This window comes from Podarcis muralis, chromosome 2, assembly GCF_964188315.1.
Source record: "Podarcis muralis chromosome 2, rPodMur119.hap1.1, whole genome shotgun sequence".
Classification (NCBI taxonomy): Eukaryota; Metazoa; Chordata; class Lepidosauria; order Squamata; family Lacertidae; genus Podarcis; species Podarcis muralis.
The window spans coordinates 34,465,535-34,484,859 of record NC_135656.1 but is presented as its reverse complement, the minus strand read 5'-3'; the positions used below and the strand labels follow the sequence as shown (position 1 = coordinate 34,484,859).

General features: G+C 46.7%; 1 protein-coding gene across 1 annotated transcript in view; it reads left to right on the top strand.

Moving 5' to 3' along the window:
• The first annotated feature begins 251 nt into the window (after window positions 1-251).
• GRB2 (growth factor receptor bound protein 2) overlaps window positions 252-19,325 on the top strand; it is a 54,287-nt gene continuing 35,213 nt past the window's right edge. Inside the window, exons 1-2 of the mRNA XM_028716865.2 lie at window positions 252-406; window positions 11,463-11,707. Coding sequence (XP_028572698.2) covers window positions 11,495-11,707 — 213 coding nt within the window. The 5' untranslated portion in view covers window positions 252-406; window positions 11,463-11,494. The remainder of the gene's footprint in view (window positions 407-11,462; window positions 11,708-19,325) is intronic.

The following is a 19,325-nucleotide window of genomic DNA, read 5'->3' as shown; positions in this document are numbered from 1 at the left end:
CTATGTGGCCGCTACCCTGCGAGGTGATGCTGATACACTCAATTTCTGATCAGCCGTAGCAGCCCGAGCGCACTAACACTTTGGAGGCTCGGCCGGGGCGCGTCCGGCATCTATACCACTACGCGCGCATGCGCCCTGGGCGGATCATTGGCTCCTCCCAGCGTCTCCCGCCCCTCAGCCTCTTCCTGAGCCTCTGGTTCGCCCTGTTACGGAGGTTGGCGCTTGCGCTTTTTCTTTCGGCGGGGGTTACTTCTCGTTCCCTCGCGCGTAGTAGTAGTAGCCTCGCGAGAGCGGCTCGTGAGGGCAGTAGCGGAAGCTCTCCCGGACACTCCTACTGAGGAGGAAGAAGGCTTCGCAGGGGGGAAGAAGAGGGGGCCGCTCGGAGCGGAACCCTGGCGGGCTTGCGGTGAGTTGGAGCTCCGGGGCGAGGGCGGAGGGAGAGACAGGGAAGAGCCCCAACAAGACACCGGAGCCGCCCTGGAGCCTCTGCCTTGAGGCTGACAAGGCGGGCGGGCGGCCCCTTTCCCCTCTTGTTCCGCCCCTGCCTGTCAAGGGGGCCCTGGCGCGCATTCTTGCCAGCCTACCACTTGCAGGGGGGGGGGGAGGGAAGAGTTTGGTGCGCGCCCCTTAAGATTCTAAGAAAAATAACTCGAGCTGAGGGAGGCGGGCGAATGAATCCTTTCCCCCCCTTAGCCCAGTAATGATTCACTTGCCAAGGGGGCCAAGGTTCCCCTCCCCAGTCAATGACTCTATTTTGAGGAGTGGGCATCCGAAAGGGGGCATTTTGCTGAATTCATTGTTTCTTGTGTTGGTTTTTTGCTGCGGATGATGTTAATAACGTGCACCTTATACAAAAACGGAAGTTGCAATAAATGCTTAAGCTTATCTTTAGAGTGATAAGTGTAAGCATTGACTTAAATGGGATTCTGATTCCTGAAGCCCGACCTGTTTTCCCGAACAGGTGTGCATTAGGATTGCTGTGTTATGTTGGGAAACAGCTTTTGGGCAAAAAGAAATAAAATGGTGCCATGCATTTAAATCCACAGATATTACTAGCAAATACTGATTTGACATTATTGCCCATGCATATGTTTTGCAGATGTCTGATAGTGTGAAAGAGAACAGATAGTTATTCACTAACTATGACTAAATTATATATTCTGTTACTGGCACAAGGAGGAAATGAACCATAGTTTTTGCTGCTGAAGATTTCACAGAACTTCCCCAAATAGTAATGATGACAGGCTGGTTCCTTAGAAAAAGCTGATTGACTTTACCACGTCTTGAGACCAGTTCTCTCTGTAGCAGTTTCTAGGATATGGTAGATAGTATAAGCAGTATAAGTAATTTTTCAACTGTTCAGAGTGCTCCATGCATACAAATGCTGAAAATGAATACAGAGCCAGCTTCTTCCGTGAAACAAAACTGGCACTTATTTGATAAATCACGACAGCTGTCACTTTTAGCATCTGAAGCCTGTGTGGGACAAACATGTTATTAATATGAGGGTGCTCTACTAACCCCAGGACACGGGTGGCGCTGTGAACCACAGAGCCTAGGACTTGCCGATCAGAAGGTCTGCAGTTTGAATCCTCCCCCCCATGGGGTGAGCTCCCGTTACTCGGTCCCTGCTCCTGCCAACCTAGAAGTTCGAAAGCACGTCAAAGTGCAAGTAGATAAATAGGTACCGCTCCGGCGGGAAGGTAAACAGCGTTTCCGTGCGCTGCTCTGGTTTGCCAGAAGCAGCTTAGTCATGCTGGCCACATGACCCGGAAGCTGTACGCTGGCTCCTTCGGCCAATAAAGCGAGATGAGCGCCGCAACCCCAGAGTCGGTCACGACTGGACCTAATGGTCAGGGGTCCCTTTACCTTTACCTACTAACCCCATATTTAACCACTTGCCTGGTCACTGTAACCATTTAGGAATTTCATTTAGGCAACTGAGCAGACTACCAGAAGGTCTTTCCTCCTCCCTTTCAAACAAGCTGCCGATGAAGCCGTGAAGCACTTCATCCTTCCTCCAGCAACCCACTGTTTTGCAAGTAGGAGATGAAGTTACCTCCTACACTTGTAACATGGAAGCAAATAAGGTGGGTGGTGGAGGGAAGGAGCATCCTTTTCCTATGCTGCCAGCCTGCTGGGTTTCTGCAGTTGGCAATGGGCAGGTGAACCTCCTGTGCATCTAACATAATGGGTTGGTAGCAGAACAATTTGTCTTCCCAACCACCGCGTTTTGGACACACAGGCAGATGTTTTGCCTCCTGTGTCTCAAGTACAGAAATGAAGTGTGATGGTGGCAACCACCCAATTTGCTTATTCATTTATTTTTCTTTAACAAAATTTATATACCACTTACTCAAACTAAATACTTCTAAGCAGTTTACAAAAGACAATCTAAAATATTAATTAAAAATACCAATAAAGCCCAACATTAAGAACAAGTTACATAATGAAAAGAGAAAACAAATTCCATAATTTAAAAACTTGACTTCAAAGCTTGGCTTTAAGGTAGATGAACTGGATGGGACTTCACCTCCTGCACATCTAGTGCAGAAACACAGCAGGCTGGTGGAGAAGGGATGCCTGTCCTGTTCATTCAGCACAAAAATCAAGCAGACTGGCAACGGGGCCATCCCTTCACTGCTAGTTCACTATGCTTCTGGGCTGACCACAGAAGAGGCAAAGCATCTTCCAGCACACTTAAGCATAGAAACAAGGCCAGCCAGCAGAGGTGGCCTTTCTTCCTCTTTCAGCCTGCTACATTTCTACCCTGCAAACAATTTTTATTTGCCATATGAGGGGCTGGGAAAAGAATTACAGAGTGCTACGTCCATTCTGCACCATCCCCTTGTATGAGTTAAAAGTAGGGGAACAAAAAAAAAAAATCAGGCTAGTAACTTTGGGGGCTGTACTATTCTATGATCCCTGTGGGCATGTCCCTTTACCTTTTTAGGGATGGAGAAGGGGTTATGCTTGCCCCAGTACTACTGTAGCTCTACATTTCATCTAGCCCCTTCCACCTCTAAATAAATACATTTACTACCCATCTATATATGAAGTGATGCTGGCTTATGAATGGGAAGTTAGCTTTATAAAAAATTACTTGTTCCAAGTGAGTGGCTAATAACTAAGACCATTTTGGGGAGGAGGTATTTCAGGATAATGTCCTCTTCATTCCCCAATTTTAATATACAGAGTATAGTGGCTTTTCCAGCTTTGCATTAATGAAATACTTGAGCAAAATTTTATGAGGTGATCTGTTAATTTTTGTTACATATATTGTTCTTGTGGTGTCTTAATCAGTTATTGTTATTTTAAAATGTCATCATTTCAGTCCTAAGTGAATAAAACCAAAGAGTGACAGGTGTGAATACAAGTGTGACTTTACTTGCTGCAGCAACTTTGTGGATTTCTGTCATGTATTTAAAGTTGCCACAATAGCCACACTCATAGTTTGGTTTTTCTAGTATTGCTGCAATAGTTGTCCTGTTGGGTGCAGTGTTAATGTTAAATACTGTATGCAGTGTTAATTGTAAATGTCTATCTGAAATTAAGAGTGAGATCCCCCCCCCCGACTACTTTCTTCATTTTTTTCTTAGTTGCTGTAACATAGTTCTTGCAAGTCAACTCTTCCTCTAAGTATGCTGCTGTTCTTTCCTTATTGCTATGTATAGTAAGTATAAAACAGCTAGGATTAATTTGGATTGCTGTTTTGCAGGACAACCCCATTGAATTTAAGCATTTTGACTTAAGTGGCTTGGGCTGCTGTTGTGTTACTGCTTGTAGGACAGTCATCAACAATTTTGTTTTCAGTTTGGACTCTGATTGTCTTGTATAGATATTTTTCAAGCATTATGCTACGTGCATAATTAACCAATGCGTTCAACTTCCCTGAATGAAGCTGCTTGATGGCCAGTGGCAACCACATATTTCTGGCAATCTCCCTGGCTCAAGTGCCCGGAAAAACTCATTTTCTTCCCCAGGTTCTCTGTGTACCACAAAAGCACAAGAGTGGTCTTGCCATGTTGTGCAAGAAAGATCCTTCCCTCCTTCCAAGTTATTTGTCATGCATAGATTAACTGGTGGAGTGGAGGTGGAGGAAAGGAGTCAGAATTTCATTTCACAGTATGTTTTGGAGACATTCAGAGGGAATAAGTGTACAATAAGAAGTTGGAGAGGGAGATCAGTGACCACCACATATAATATATGGCTGCGCAGGCCAGACAAGATTTGTGGACAGGTGACTTTCAAGGGTCTTTGCTTTTTTTCATTTATGGGGGGCACAAATTTTGGCTTGGCTTTCTGCCCAGACATTTATTTGCATTTACCAGTGGTCTCATCCCTAGTATCCTCTGCCTTGCACTGAAGGACTGGGAAAGTGGTGGGGGTCTTCTTTCATTTATAGAGGATGCAGAGAAGGTAACAAGCAGTGAGAGTTTCTTCAGTTCATTTTAAGGTATTTCTGCTGTTTCTTGCTTGAAAACTGCATTGGAAATTAGTCCTCCAGAGTAGGAATCTGTGTGGACTGGTGTCAGATTTACTGCTCACCAGAGGGTTGAGGGCACCTTCCCCTGCAATCTGGTGCATGGATTTGTAGACAACTGGTAATATAGAAGAGTTGCAAATGATTTTCCTGTAAGAATGTGCTTGCATGGATTGTATAGGTTTTAAACTCCAATTCAGTGTTGGAGGTTTGCAAAACAAGGTGGTTCTTTTTCATATCCTTTTCCTATCTGGTGTGTGTATAAACAGTGCTGGTGATTCATGCATTCAGTTAAGATTTATTGAAATAAATGAGGCTTGGGTTATAATCCCAAGCATGCTTTTTCAAGAAAATTCATGGGGCTTGCTTACAAATAAATGTGACTGGGATTATAGTTTGATGTGGGTTAGATCCAGACTTAATCATCCATTGAAATCAAGTTAAATCAATCACTAAGTTCAATTTATTTCAGTGGGTATACACTAAATATTACTAAGTCTGGATCCAACCCAGCATGTGTGAGATGGCACTTAATATGTGTTTTAAGAAATACATGATTTTGAGAGTCTATATGTGTATTGTATTGGAATGTCATGATTCAGGGGATTATTGTTTCTTATGGTTGCCTTGTTTGGTTTTAGTTTAGTTGGGCAAGAGTCAAATGTTAATGCAGTTGGATTCATTGCTAAATATGAATGTGCAACTATTGGGGGGAAAACAATACTGCTTTAATTATTGGAAGAAGTAGTGTGGCTTCTTCATGGTGTTCTTTAGCAGGAGCACACTTAGTGATCACTTGGGGTTTTTTTCATTTAAGGACACTTGACATCAAGAAACTGGTGTTCATATTCAGCTGAAAGTAGTGTGCCTTTGTTCAGAGCAAACATGGAAAGAATTGGGCTGCACTGGCTTTAATCAGTCATTACTTTTATAGAATATGCGCCTGTTTAAAGAGTGTTTCCTACACAGCAGTTCTGTTTCTCCAAAGCTTAGTATATAAGTGTTAAGTCGTGGGTTGACATAGCAGCCGGCACAGCGATCTCTTCAAGTAGCTCTTTATTATGGTAAGCTGGAATAGAACTGACAGTGAACAGCTCAGCCGGCCTGTATTTATAGGCAGCCGGCTGTCACATTGTAACCACAACAGCCCAGAGTTCCCGCCTAAAATAACTGCCGCGGACCTGAGTGAAAACTATCTACAGACCTGAGTGAAAACTATATACAGTATCCCCCTGTTGGCCCAGGGTGAAACTACACTACATAACACCCCTCCCCACCGAGATAAGGCGTTAGTTACAATCGTAATGGTTTCCTTATATACAGCACTACGCGTAATGGTTCAATTAGGCACAAAAGCATATCGGTTACATTTCCCATACTTAGACCAACAGTGATACCTGTCCAACAACATAGTCCTTTAAATGAGTTGGGCGCTTGGAAACTCTGCCAGACCGCCGGGGACTGGTAGCCAAGTCCGGAGGGCCACACAGTTCTCGCTGAGGCTGTGGTGCGACCCTAGGTGGCGTTGGAACCAACTCCCCTGGATCCGCTGCTGTGAGTGGAGCCTCCGCAAGTGGAGTGGTCTGAGTCTGTTCTGAGACGGCTTGGTTCGGCTCCACGCTGGCAGTTTGCGAGGGAGGTGTAGGTGGAGCCTCGCCATCTGTACGTGTCTCTTCTGGAGCCGCAAACGCAGTTGGGGGCACCTCGGTAGTGTCCAAGTCCCCAACCCTGCGCCTAAGTTGGTCTATGTGCCGTCGCCACAAGCGCCCGTCTTCGAGTGCCACCTGGTACGAGCGAGGTCCAGTGACTCCCACTACTGTGGCTGGCACCCAAGGGATGTCCCCCACATAGTTCCGGGCAAAGACCTGGTTTCCTGGGACAAATGACCGTGGTGCGTTGGCACAGCCTGGGGGTTCAGCCACGGCAAAGTCTGGGTGTAGCCGGTCGAGCGGTGACCTGAGGCGGCGGCCCATAAGCAGTTCCGCAGGACTCCTCCCTGTGGCCGCATGAGGGGTGATGTGTTGCGCGAACAAGTATTCGGCGACCCGCTCATGCCAGTCTCCCCGGTCCAGGCGCGCCAGTGCCTCTTTTGTCGAGCGCACCATTCTTTCCGCTTGCCCGTTGCTGGATGGATGAAAGGGTGCCGTTAGGGCATGGCGGATGCCCAGTCCCAAAAGATACCGCTCAAACGTGCCTGATGTGAACTGCGGTCCGTTGTCAGAGACAAGGACATCAGGACACCCATGCGTTGCAAACAGGCCTCGCAGCACCCGGATGACAGCTTCGGTAGTGGTGGAGGGCATCAGGGCGACCTCCAGCCATTTGGAATAGGCGTCCACCACTACCATAAAGGTCCGGCCGTGAAAGGGGCCAGCCAGATCGATGTGCACCCTCGACCAGGGTGTCTTTGGCGTCTCCCACGTGTATCCCTTAGCTGCCGGTGGTGCAGGCCTCGACTCCTGGCACGCTTGACAGGCGGACACCCAGGCAGTGATGGCATCGTCCATATTAGGCCACCAGACGTAACACCGAGCCAACGCCTTCATTTTGACCATTCCCGGGTGGCCAACGTGCAGAGCCTCCAGGACGCGCTGACGGAGTCCCTGGGGAATCACGACGCGGTCTCCCCACAGCAGACAGCCGCGATGAGCTGAGAGTTCATGTTGTCTGGTTGCGAAGGGCTGGAACTCCGATGCAAAGGGCCCTTGTGGCCACCCCCTCCACACCCAGTTGAGCACCCGGCTGATGGTGCGATCCTGGGCAGATGCGGAGGCCACAGTGGCAGCCGACACAGGCGCTGCCGGAAGATCCTCAATCAGAAGGAGCGATGAAGCTGGAGCCGGGTCTTCCACAAATGCTGGAAGAGGGCAACGGCTGAGGGCGTCGGCATGGCCCATCGATTTCCCCGGGCGGTGGATGAGCCGGTAGTGGTAGGCAGCCAGGAAAACAGTCCATCGCAGCATGCGTGGTGAGAGGACCGGTGGAGTTGGACGATCACCGGCGAGGAGGCCCAGGAGTGGCTTGTGGTCAGTGATGAGGTCAAAAGTCCTGCCATAGAGGTATTCATGAAACCTCTTCACTCCAGCCACAAGTGCCAATGCCTCCTTGTCGAGCTGGCTGTAATTCCGTTCCGTCGGAGATAGTGTCCTGGAAAAGTAGGCGAGCGGTGCTTCTCTTCCATCTGGAAAACGGTGACTAAGGACAGCCCCGATGCCAAAAGGTGAGGCGTCGCAGGCAAGGACCAGCGGCCTGGATTCACTGTACTGTACCAGCACACTGTCCGAAGAAAGGAGAGCCTTGACCGCGTTGAAGGCCGCCGTCTCCCGATGACCCCAGGCCCAAGGCGTCTTAGTGCTAAGGAGTCGGTGAAGAGGCTCAGCCACTGTGGCTTTGTGGGGCAGGAACATGTTATAAAAGTTCAGCAGCCCCAGGAACGCCTGCAACTCCGTTTTGTTCTTTGGAGTGGGGGCCTGCTGGATAGCGCGGATCTTGGATGTGGTTGGATGAAGACCGGAGGCATCGATAAGATAGCCCAGGAACTCTACCTGTGGAACGGCGATCTGGCACTTCTCCCTTTTTACCTTGAGCCCGGCCTCCTGGAACCTGGTCAGCACGGCACGGAGGCGCTCGAACAGCTGCTGGTGTGAGTCTGCAGACACCAAGACGTCATCAAAATATGGTACCACGCCCGGAAGCCCTTGCAGGAGACGCTCCATAAGGCCTTGGAAGATGCCAGGAGCCACACTCACCCCGAACTGCAACCGGCGGCAACGGAATGCCCCCCGGTGGGTGACGATCGTCTGGGCTTCAGCAGTGGCATCATCGACTGGCAGTTGTTGATAGGCTTGGGCAAGGTCCAGCTTAGCGAAGACCTTACCCTCACCCAGGGAATGCAGCAGGTGTTGAACAACAGGAACCGGATAAGCGTGCTGCTGAAGTGCCTTGTTGATCGTGCACTTGTAGTCAGCGCAGATTCTCACCGACCCATCTGGCTTGACAGGCGTGACGATGGGGGTTTCCCACTTTGCGTGGTCAACCGGCTCCAAAACTCCTTGGGCGATCAGTTTGTCCAGTTGTTCGTCCACCTTAGCCTTGAGAGCAAAGGGAACCCGGCGTGGCTTTAGCTTGATGGGGGCGACTTGTGGATCCAGGCTAAAGGAGATGGGCGTACCTGTATATTGGCCCAAGGTGCCGTCAAAAACCTCGGCAAAGTCTTTGACCAGACCCTCAGTCTCTGCGTTAGAGATGCAGTTGATGCCGGTGACTTCCAGGCCGAGGGCATCAAACCAGTCTAGCCCTAGGAGGCTTGGCCGCTGACCTTCGACCACCACCAACCGGAGCAGGCCCGAAAAATCCTTGAAGGCGATCCGGAACCGGCCAACGCCTACCACGGGAACGTCGTTTCCCTGGTAGTCTCTCAGGTGTACGCGGTGAGAGTCGAGTTGCCTTTTGGACACTCTGGGTACCAGTCTTTTGATGGTGCTCCATGACACGATGGACAGGGCAGACCCGGTGTCGATCTCCATGTCACATGGAGCTCCTTCAATGAGCACCGTGACGTTCAGCTTGCGTCTCGTAGGCGAGTCGGTTTGGCCAATCGTGGTTCCAGACGGGCAGCGGCAGTTGGTGAGAGCGAAACAACTTTCCTTGGCAGACTGGAGTGAAGACTTGGACTTGCGAGTCGATGAAGGGGGGGTGTCAGACGGAGCCGATCGGCAGACCTTAGCGATGTGGCCCCTTCTGGAACACCTCCTACAGATGGCGTCTCTGAATCGACACTTGGCACGGGAATGGTTGCCTCCGCAGCCAGCACATTCCGGTTGGCCCTTGGACTTCTGTTGGAACTTCCTGCGCTCCCGCTTTGTCTGGTGCACATCATCGTCTTCACTGGAGGATGCCTCCTCACTGCTGGCCTCTTCATGATGCACCGGAACGGGCTCCCTAGCAAGACGCAGGCTGCTGGACTTGCGGATCTCCTGAGCGGAGCGTTCAGCAGCTTCTGAGGCCACAGCCTCCTCAATGGCTTTCTGTAGCGTGAGGTCTGGCTTGGCTAGGAGACGCCGTTGCAGATGGATGTCCCGGACCCCGCAGACGATTCGATCCATCAGGGCATCGTCTAAGTCTCGGAACTCACAGTGCATTGCAGCCTGTCGCAGGGCGGTGGTGTAGTTGTTGATTGACTCCCCCTCTGCCTGGTTCCTGTGGTAGAACGCATGGCGGGCAGCAATCTTGGACGGCTTTGGTGCGTAGTGGTTGCGGAGCTTCTCTTGGATCGTGTCCCATGGTGATGCCTGGACTGCTTCAGGCGCAACCAACGCTCGGGCCGTCTCAAACACCTCAGGCCCACAGAGGCTGAGGAATAGGCCCCGCTTCCGATCCTGTGATACTGCTGTCAGTTCGTTGGCTTGGAGGTAGCAGTCGAACCGAGCGAGGTAGGAGTCCCATGATTCAGAGGCTGGCGCAAACGGCGGTAGAGGCACAAGTGAAGCCATGATTCCGATGCCGGCGTGAAGGGCGATGGATGGAACACAGTGCTCTAGCCAGAACAGTCAGCTCTGAACTGGTTCTGCCCAGTGATTTCGCTCAGTGATTTCGCTCTGTGATTCAGCTCAGTGATTCAGCTCAGTTCAGAGGCTGGCCGCATCTGGCTGTGCTCTGATGTCCATCTATCCCACCTTCGTCGCCAGTGTTAAGTCGTGGGTTGACATAGCAGCCGGCACAGCGATCTCTTCAAGTAGCTCTTTATTATGGTAAGCTGGAATAGAACTGACAGTGAACAGCTCAGCCGGCCTGTATTTATAGGCAGCCGGCTGTCACATTGTAACCACAACAGCCCAGAGTTCCCGCCTAAAATAACTGCCGCGGACCTGAGTGAAAACTATCTACAGACCTGAGTGAAAACTATATACAGTATCCCCCTGTTGGCCCAGGGTGAAACTACACTACATAACAATAAGGATGAATGACTTGCGACTCTGCTGTGAAATCAGAAGCAAAAACTATTTTCTCTTTCAACAGCCAGCAGGGGCACGATATAGCTGATAGCGAGATAGGGACAGATTACCGTATCTTCCCCTCATTGTAGATGAAACTTTCCTGAACCCTTTCGACTCGTATTTTACTAGTTAATAAAAGTTTCAGCCCGACGCTAAGTTTACTCGGAAATAGGTTTTAAAATTCGGGTGGAGGGAGGGAACTTAAGTATTCATGGAACGCTACATTCCAAAAGAAATCGGGGGGAAACCAGCCATGAATAATACCATAGGAAGTGTCGTGTGTGAGAGTGTCGTTCGTGTGTGTGTGTGTGTGTTAACCCTCACTGCAAAACCAAGTGGATAGTTGACCAGTACTTGGGAGTTCCTCCCGAACAGGGGAAACCCACATTACTGGGTGACTTACACGTTTCTCCTCGTAAGTAATCGGATAGGGGAATCCTCCTGATCTTTGACTTCGGGGTGGGGTGGGGGTTGTCGGATTTTTTCGGGTAATAGGCGCTTGCTCCTTGCAAGGAGGAGCGCCGTCCTCCGTGCTGCCTGCGGTAAGGCATAGAAGCCAGGCTTTGTGTGATGCACGCCTCGCCTTCAAGGAACAGGACGAGCGCTCAGCAGCAAGCAGCAGGAGCCGCTCTAGGGCTCTGAGGAAGGCTGGCTTGGCTTGGCTAGGGGGCGTGAGGGGGCCGGTCTTTTTTTCTCTCTCTCTCTCCCTCCCCCACTTGTGCTTTTTTAATTATTTAATTTGCTTCGCCGGCTGGGAGTGCGGGGCGGGGAGTCCTTTTCCGGGCTCTGCTATTGGCCGCAGCGAATGCCACTCGGTCCTTCCTGGCAGCCCTCGGTGTGCCGAGCGAGCGAGGCTGCAGAAAGAGGAAGCGGCAAAGCGGAGTTGAGCTGAGAAGAGGAGGGAGAGGGAGGCTCAGGGCGCGGCCCCTGTCATTGATCCGGGCTACTTCCCTCAATGCTCCCGTCTCTTCCTCCCTTCCTAGGGCGGATTGGCCCTCGCTGACTCCCCCTGCCTATGCGAAAGACGGAGCCAGAAGTTGAGCAGGAAGGGCAGCGCGGACGAGAGGGAAAGCTGGACCGGGAGCCCCCGGAGAAGCTTCAGGGAGAACTCCGTTCCTATCCGCCTTCATCATCATTGCTGTCCACGAGCATGGAAGCCGTCGCCAAATACGATTTCAAAGCCACCGCAGACGATGAGCTCAGCTTCAAACGGGGGGATATCCTTAAGGTAAGTGATGCACAAAGGAGCAGAGATTGCCCTCTTGAGGCTTTCCCTGATATGAGTCTCTCCGCCCCCCCCCCCCGCCCCGAAGCTCTATCGCATAATGGACAGCACTCTTTTATCTCTTCCCACACCCTTCTAAATTTGTCTGCTCTGTTCTGCTCATAGAGAGGCATTTTTTTTTTTATGGCACAGCTGTTCTAACGTTGTAAATGGAGTGTAACTTGGTTTATGATTGTATATGTTCCTGCCTAGTCTTCAGTTATTCCCTTGCCATATTTAAACCCCCATTTCCCTCTTCTAGGTTTGCTGGTGGGTGTCAAATATCTAAAAAGATTGTTTTGTCATGAGTTAGTACTGTTTAAAAAGCTTGCTCTGATTCTACCTTGTATACCTCGAGTCTGCATAGATATATTTTACCTTACGCAGTTCACGGTACTCTAGTTTCATTATTTATTTATTTGGATGGGTGCACACATATGTACATACTACACCTGCCAGCTGAAGGTAAAGCAGGCTGCAATCTATGAGATCTTATACCACAGTAATCTGTTTTAAGGTACCACAGGATTCTTTTGCTACAACAGAGTAACTGAGCTATCCTGTAGAGTTCTGTATGTCACCGTTTGGTCTGAACTCTTGGTTTGGAATTACAGGGTCTGAGAAGACTTAGACGTCTTAAAAATCAATAGTAATGGTTCTCAGAACCAGTTCTTATGTTCATTTTATTTAAAAGTAAAGATTTTGTTACCTTGGCATTGGGTTACATTGGATTATATTGGCTTCGTCTGGGACGTTTCAGTTGAAAAACTAGGTGGATTTAGATTATGGTATGTTTGACCTTTGTATGGCATGTAGTCCACAGTTGTTGTTATTATTACTATTATTAGTTGCTGCCCTTCACCCTAAGGTCCCAGGATGGACAATCACATAAATAAAATGGTTCCAAAAATGCACATTTCAAGTGTCAAAAGCTAGGGTAAAGAGATATGTCTTCAGCATTTGTATAATGAAGATGCAGGCACACCTCTGTGGAAATGTTCCACAACTTCAGCAATGCCATAGAACATGCTGTCTCCTGGGCCACCATCCCCCTGAGTTTCTGAGCACTGTGGAGCAATGGAGCCTCCTCTGTTGATTTTAACACCCAAGGGGGTCTGTGGGGAAGGAGGGCATCAATGGGTGTATAGTGAAGGCAAGCAGGAGTGATTGTGTCAGTTACTCTACACATCTCACCATCCCGCAGTGAGCCAAGAGCCTTGACAGGAGCATCAGCCATGCCAGCTTGAAAATCCCCCAAAGCATTCAGAAATCAGATTCCATCAGTCTCCAAACGTGGACCAACTCAATGGGTCTCTTGCACTTTTCAGGGTAGAGTAGCTACATACAGCCCAAACCTCACCAGGGATTGGTCTGTCCATGACAACAGACTCACAGCAAGCCCTTCTATCAATCGAGTATTACCAGTCCTCTCTTGGGCAAAGACCAGGTGAAAGGTGTTCCCAGTTATATGCTGGACCATTGATGTTCTGAGACAGCCCCATGTTTGCCATGGAGGCAATGAAGTGCTGAGCTAGTCCATTCAGCCTCGGCATAAATATTGAAGCTCCCCAACACCACCATGAAGGAGTCCTCCAGCACCACATCTGAAATTACCTTGGTCAGGGAGGTTGTAGAGCAATGAGGTGGATGGTACAATAGCAACACACCCATTCTCTTTCCCTCCCTCCCTGGTCCTGCACCAGAAACATTTTCTTCAACCCAAACATGATGTGGATTGGTTTCCTGGTGAGCGAGATGGAATTTTATGACACAGCTGGACTAACATAGGGCCACCCAGCCCATCCATCCGGGTCTCAGTTGTACATATCAACTCTGCCCCTGCACCAACATCAAATGGATGATAGATGTTTTATTCTAGATAGACCTGGCATGTAGCAATGACAACACCAAACTGGGGTGGGGGATGACTGGCACCCCCCAATTCTGAAATACAGCAGGCAAATGTAATAACACAGGAAGACCCTAATCCTTCTGTAAAGGCTTATAGATAACAGAATAGCAGTACATAATTTTGTAGGAACCTGACAAAAGTCGTATTTATTTAAATAATTTAGAAATATTTACACCCGGCCTTTCTGTCTATCAGACCTCCACAGCAGCTGCTGAGAAGTAAAAATGAATGCACTGTAAGAATATATTTAGATGCAAGGGTGACTGAGGAAGGCATTGGGGGACAATGTAAAAAGCCCACTGTTCCAGCTTTTATTAAATTGCTCTACCAAATAAATTAACATTGGCTAAATATTAGGAATACAGTCATTTGATGCTGTGCTTGAAGGACAAGACATGAGGTTGGACACAGACAGAATAAGTCAAGCTGGCTTGTCACTTGCCTTCACTTACCTCTTGTTCACAGGCTTTTTGTCTTCTTGGCAGGGTGAATAATAAATATTGGTATTTTGAATATTTCAGCCATGAATTATGTTCATAATTTTCTTGCCTTTCTTACCAATGAAATACAAAAACTTTATTTAATTTAAACAAATTTTTAAGTGGGACGCGGGTGGTGCAGTGGTCTAAACCACTGAGCCTCTTGGGCTTGTTGATCAGAAGGTCGGCGGTTCAAATCCCTGCGACGGGGTGAGCTCCCGTTGCTGTGTCCCAGCTCCTACCAACCTAGCAGTTTGAAAACACGCCACAAAGTGCAAGTAGATAAATAGGTACCGCTCCGGCGGGAAGGTAAACAGCGTTTCCATGTGCTGCTCTGGTTTCGGTGTTCCGTTGCGACGGAAGCGGCTTAGTCATGCTGGCCAAATGACCCGGAAAAACTCTGCGGACAAATACCGGCTCCCTCGGCATGTAAAGCCATATGAGCGTCACAACCCCGGAGTCGTCTGCAACTGGACTTAACTGTCAGGGGTCCTTTACCTTTTTAATTTTTAAGTTAAAAGCTTTACAAATTCTAAATGTTACTAACCTGATTCATCATATTCCTTTGAAATGTGCGCTATGATGACTAATATACATTATTACGTTTTTGGAGGAAATGGAACAAAATGGTAGAAAAATAGGCATTGTGTTGAAGAGTAAGATTCTTTTCAGGTTTCACGTTAATGTGATTTTTGCTTCTGTATTGGGTACCATGGTAAAGTTGCTTAGCTGAAGACAATGCATTGAAGTCTCACAATTTCATTGCTTGACTGCATCTATTTCATTCTGCTGTGAATATGAATTTGGCCTCTGCTGCATGGAATGTGAAAATAAGCATTATGTGGATCCAAGAGCTGGTGTAGTGAGTAGTGGTAGACTTGGATTAAGATGACCTAAGTTAAAATCCTGACTCAGCCATGGCTTGGCCTCACAATAACCTAAGTAGGTTCGGCTCGGATATAACAACTTGGTTAAAAGCCAGGGCTTTATGACCAAGCAAGTACTGCAATCTCTCATTTTAAGCTAAACCCCACTGGCACACGAGAGAGAAATATTTTAAGCATTGCTTATTTGCTGTTTTTAACATACCAGGCCCAGAAAGTGTAATAAAACAGAGACTATTAGCAGTACTAAGAGAAAGTTTTCAGTATTTACTCCTGCATAATGAAAATCATTTTGATGCTATATTTACCGGTAAGTGAAAGCTACTAATGCTTTACAGCACATTTGCTAAGCTATGTAGCTGTGCTAAAAAAAATGGACATCAACCTGTGTAATGCAGCCAAAGAGTTTGCATCCTACATTCACTGCCTCTTGCAAGAAATGGCTGTTGAAGTAGAACAATTTAGCCTTATTGATTCGTGTGAAAACTGTGAAATAATACCTCAGTAAAGACTTTCCTGTTTCAGGTTGGTTGAAAATTCAGTCAAGAGTTCTGGATCCTGACAAGTAGTCATCTGTGTAGTGATCATAATTACACTCCCACCGCCCCAAAATCAATTCTCTTGTTCTTAAGCATGCCCTTGCAGTCTGCTGAGAACAGTAAGATGTTTTACAATTCCTTAGAGAGTACATCTGGAGGAAGGAGATTTTAGATTGTGAGGGTATGTGGTGTGAGTTATACTACACCTGGTCATTAACATATTCCTCCTTTGCAAATTTTGCTCTTTATGCCTTGCAACTTAAGTCTGAAGATGGAAATTGCAAAGAGGAATAAATAGAGACAGTATTAGAAACTGGGATATAAAAGCTAGGAGCCAAATAGCTTATGGGACCTGGGTTGTGGGTGCCAAAACAGAATGTCTAGTCGCCATGGGGGGGGGGCCCTCACCAACACTTTTTATTTATTATTTTGATAAGCATGAACTAATATGCTATTCACATAAGTGACACATTGTTAATATCACATTTTAAGCAGAAATTTTTAATGCATGTTTAATTTGGTGTTTACAATAAATATATTAGTACCGTACTTCAGTTTCGAAGACACTCTACTCTTTAATCTTAAACTCCTTAACATATTGTCTATCTTTAACATATACCTTAAGGCTTCAAAGCACATACATTTCTGTAATCCTTGAGTGTCAGCCAGGCACAAAAAATGGCACCCAGACTTTTTGAGGTGCTTGCAAATGGAGAATCTTTTGGCACAAAATGGGCCTGGTGCCTTGCTAATTTTGAACCCTGAATAGAGAATAGTATAAATGAATACATTATTTTATTTATTTTAAGAGTTATACTCTGCTTTTTGATGAAATTCATGAAGCTGTTTACAGTGTTTTGAAATACAAATTCTAGGTTTGCATTAAAAAATAAATAAATTCATTCTTCATTTGGCCACACAGGAAAAGTGAATACATGCTACTTCTGTGTATTTGACTGTCTTAGATAAATTATTATAATTACCAGTGAATTTATAATTGGTGTCTGATAAAACAGAACAATGGCATTCTTAAATTGCTACATTCAGAAATGGTGGTTCTCTATTTTACTAAAAACGAATTGTTCTTTCATGTTCTTGGAGGGAGAAGGAAGGTCTATGGTACTGCTGTGCTATGTTGTATGAGTCCAGTCTGATTTTCAGGAGATAACTTGTCTTATGATGTCATATTCCCATTACTGCAACATACTCTTGTATTCTGAACTTGATTGAATAGCATTTGAACTACATCCATTAGCTGCTTGTGCATTAGTAACCTTATGGCAGTGTTCCAAAAGTGAATGAAGATATTTAACCTTTGACTCAAAACTGTGTAAACCAGTTCAGTACTGGCTTGTAACGTGTGTGTGTGTGTGTGTGTGTGTGTGTGTGTTAGAATGTTTTGTTTCTCTCTTAGAAAGTAGGCAGGATTTGTACAGTTTCGTTGGGAAGGTCTGTTGTACTGTCCCATGTTGTCTGGCAAGGAAATCAGAATTTTCTTCTTTGCTTAACAGATGGCAGTGATACTTATTTATCGCTTGTTTAGGCAGCATGCTCTGTGTTTTCTCCAAACTGCATTAAGCTGTAAATGTCCTTGTTCATAACTTTAAAAAAAATTTCCTGCCTCTCCTACAGTCAGAATAGTTCACAGTAACTAAACCTCAAAAAAATCACTCTTATAAAAAAACAATCCAATCTGCAGCAGTTTCAAATACAGATTCCCCACACATCAGTTTCCAAATGCTTTCCTGAAGGGAAATCTCTCCTCAAAGCCATCAGCGATGTTCTTGGCTCTGCCAGCCTTCCTATAATACTGCAGCAGCCACTGACAAAGCTCTGTGTCATGCAGAGGTTTTTCTGACCTCTCACAAAGACAGTCTAGAAAGCAATATATTAACTGATGATGAGACATGTAAGAGGTGAGAAAGGGATGTGGATTGTGGGAGACACACAAAAATCTCAAATTCTAAACCAGCACCTTGCATTGAGCCCAACAGGTTAGTAATCAGCGCACTTCCCACATTATTGGTTGAATATGCTCCCATCTCCCTGCAATATAAGGAAGTGAGTCAAAGTTTTATAGAGCATTTGAAGCTTCTGAGTCATCTTTAAGGCACCTAAAGCAAAGTACATTCACTACTACTATCTGAGATGACACCATGATATCCTAAGACGGGACACAAACTCCTGCTAGAGGTACCAATTGAATTTGCCCTTCACTGTTGCTGCCACTAATGCCTCCTTGCCTAGTCCTGGAAAAATAGGAGCAAATCTATGCTGCAAGTGTGCTCCGATACACCAGTAACCATCCACTAGACCAGGGGTGGGGAACCTCTGACCTGCGGGCCAAACTTGGCCTGCAACACCATTTTGAGAAGGCTGTGCCCACCTGCCAAATACCTGATGCCATACATGACTTTAGATGTGGGCCAGCTTAGGGCAGGGCTTCAAAGGGACAACCGGGAGCTTAAAGTGGGCTTCCTTTGCTGTCACAAGGAGTTCTCTCAGCTAATGGGCAGTCGGAGCACACTTCACTCAAAGAGGGGGAAGTGGTTTCCATTCAATGGAAGCTATTCCCTCCCAGTGCTGCTCTTCTCAAGCCTCTCCGAGCTATTCTTTTAAACTTCAGAAATTGGGAGTTTAAAGGAGTAGCACAGGGAGACTGGAAAGTGATCCCATCTACCTGTCAAATTTGTGCAGGGGAGGGAAGGGGGTTAGTGGTTTGTGGAGGCTTTTTTTTTTTTTTGTTCTTGTTATGTATTTTGTGTTTATATCTTGCATTTTTATGTTGTGAACCACCCTGAGATCATTTGACGAATGGCCGCATACAAAATTAATTAATTAATTTGCCCTGCAGAAAGAGATTTCCCCACTCTGCACTAGATACAGATAAACATATCCCTTCCATAGCTTCCAGCTCATTTCCTGTGTAGATCTTAGAAGTTGCTATATTTCATAAAGAATATTTGTTGTACTTCCTCTTATAGGAGCCGAAATTCAAGTGCCTGTGGATTGCACCTTTATCAATGCTGTTACAGCTATTTTATAATTTGAATGAGGGGTATTTTTCATTATACATTTAGGGTTCTCTCCTTACCCTGGGGTTCCTGCCTGCTGTAATTGGGTTTGCTCTATATCTGTGTTCTCTATAAGGTTACAAGATGCTATTCCTGAGAAACTGTAATATATTTCTGGCAGATTTTTGTCCTTTTGGTCTCTGTGCCAGCTGGCAACTTTCCAAGTGGAAAGTGTGCTGATACTTTTGGTGTGGCATATGGTGTAGGAAGAGAGAATGAACATGCTGATTCCATCGGCTGATAAGGGCACGAGTCTATCCCCATCTCCCCTCTTTTAAATACGGTATGCCATCATGCAGTAATATGAGAGAACACTCGTAATATGAACAGGCATCTAAATAACGCACCACATTTTCACTACCCTACAAAATAACAATACTGTAGTGATAAAATTATGGAGAGTAATTAGAAAATTGCTGATGTGGAGGAGTTGAAGGTTTATGATCATCTACCATGACAGCTGATGAAAGCTGGACAATGATTGTCAAAAGATATTTAGGAATATGTGTTGTTGGAGACTTCTTGCAAGTGACACTGTTCAATTAACTGCTGGAGACTCCATTCCTTTGCACTGTGTTTTAGTGAGTATAAGTCAATTCCTTGTGGGCTGAAGAGAAACTAGATGCAATTGTGCCATATTGGCCCCTTGGTTGATTTAATTGAGTCCTTAAGGCTTCTTACTCTTCTGTACTGA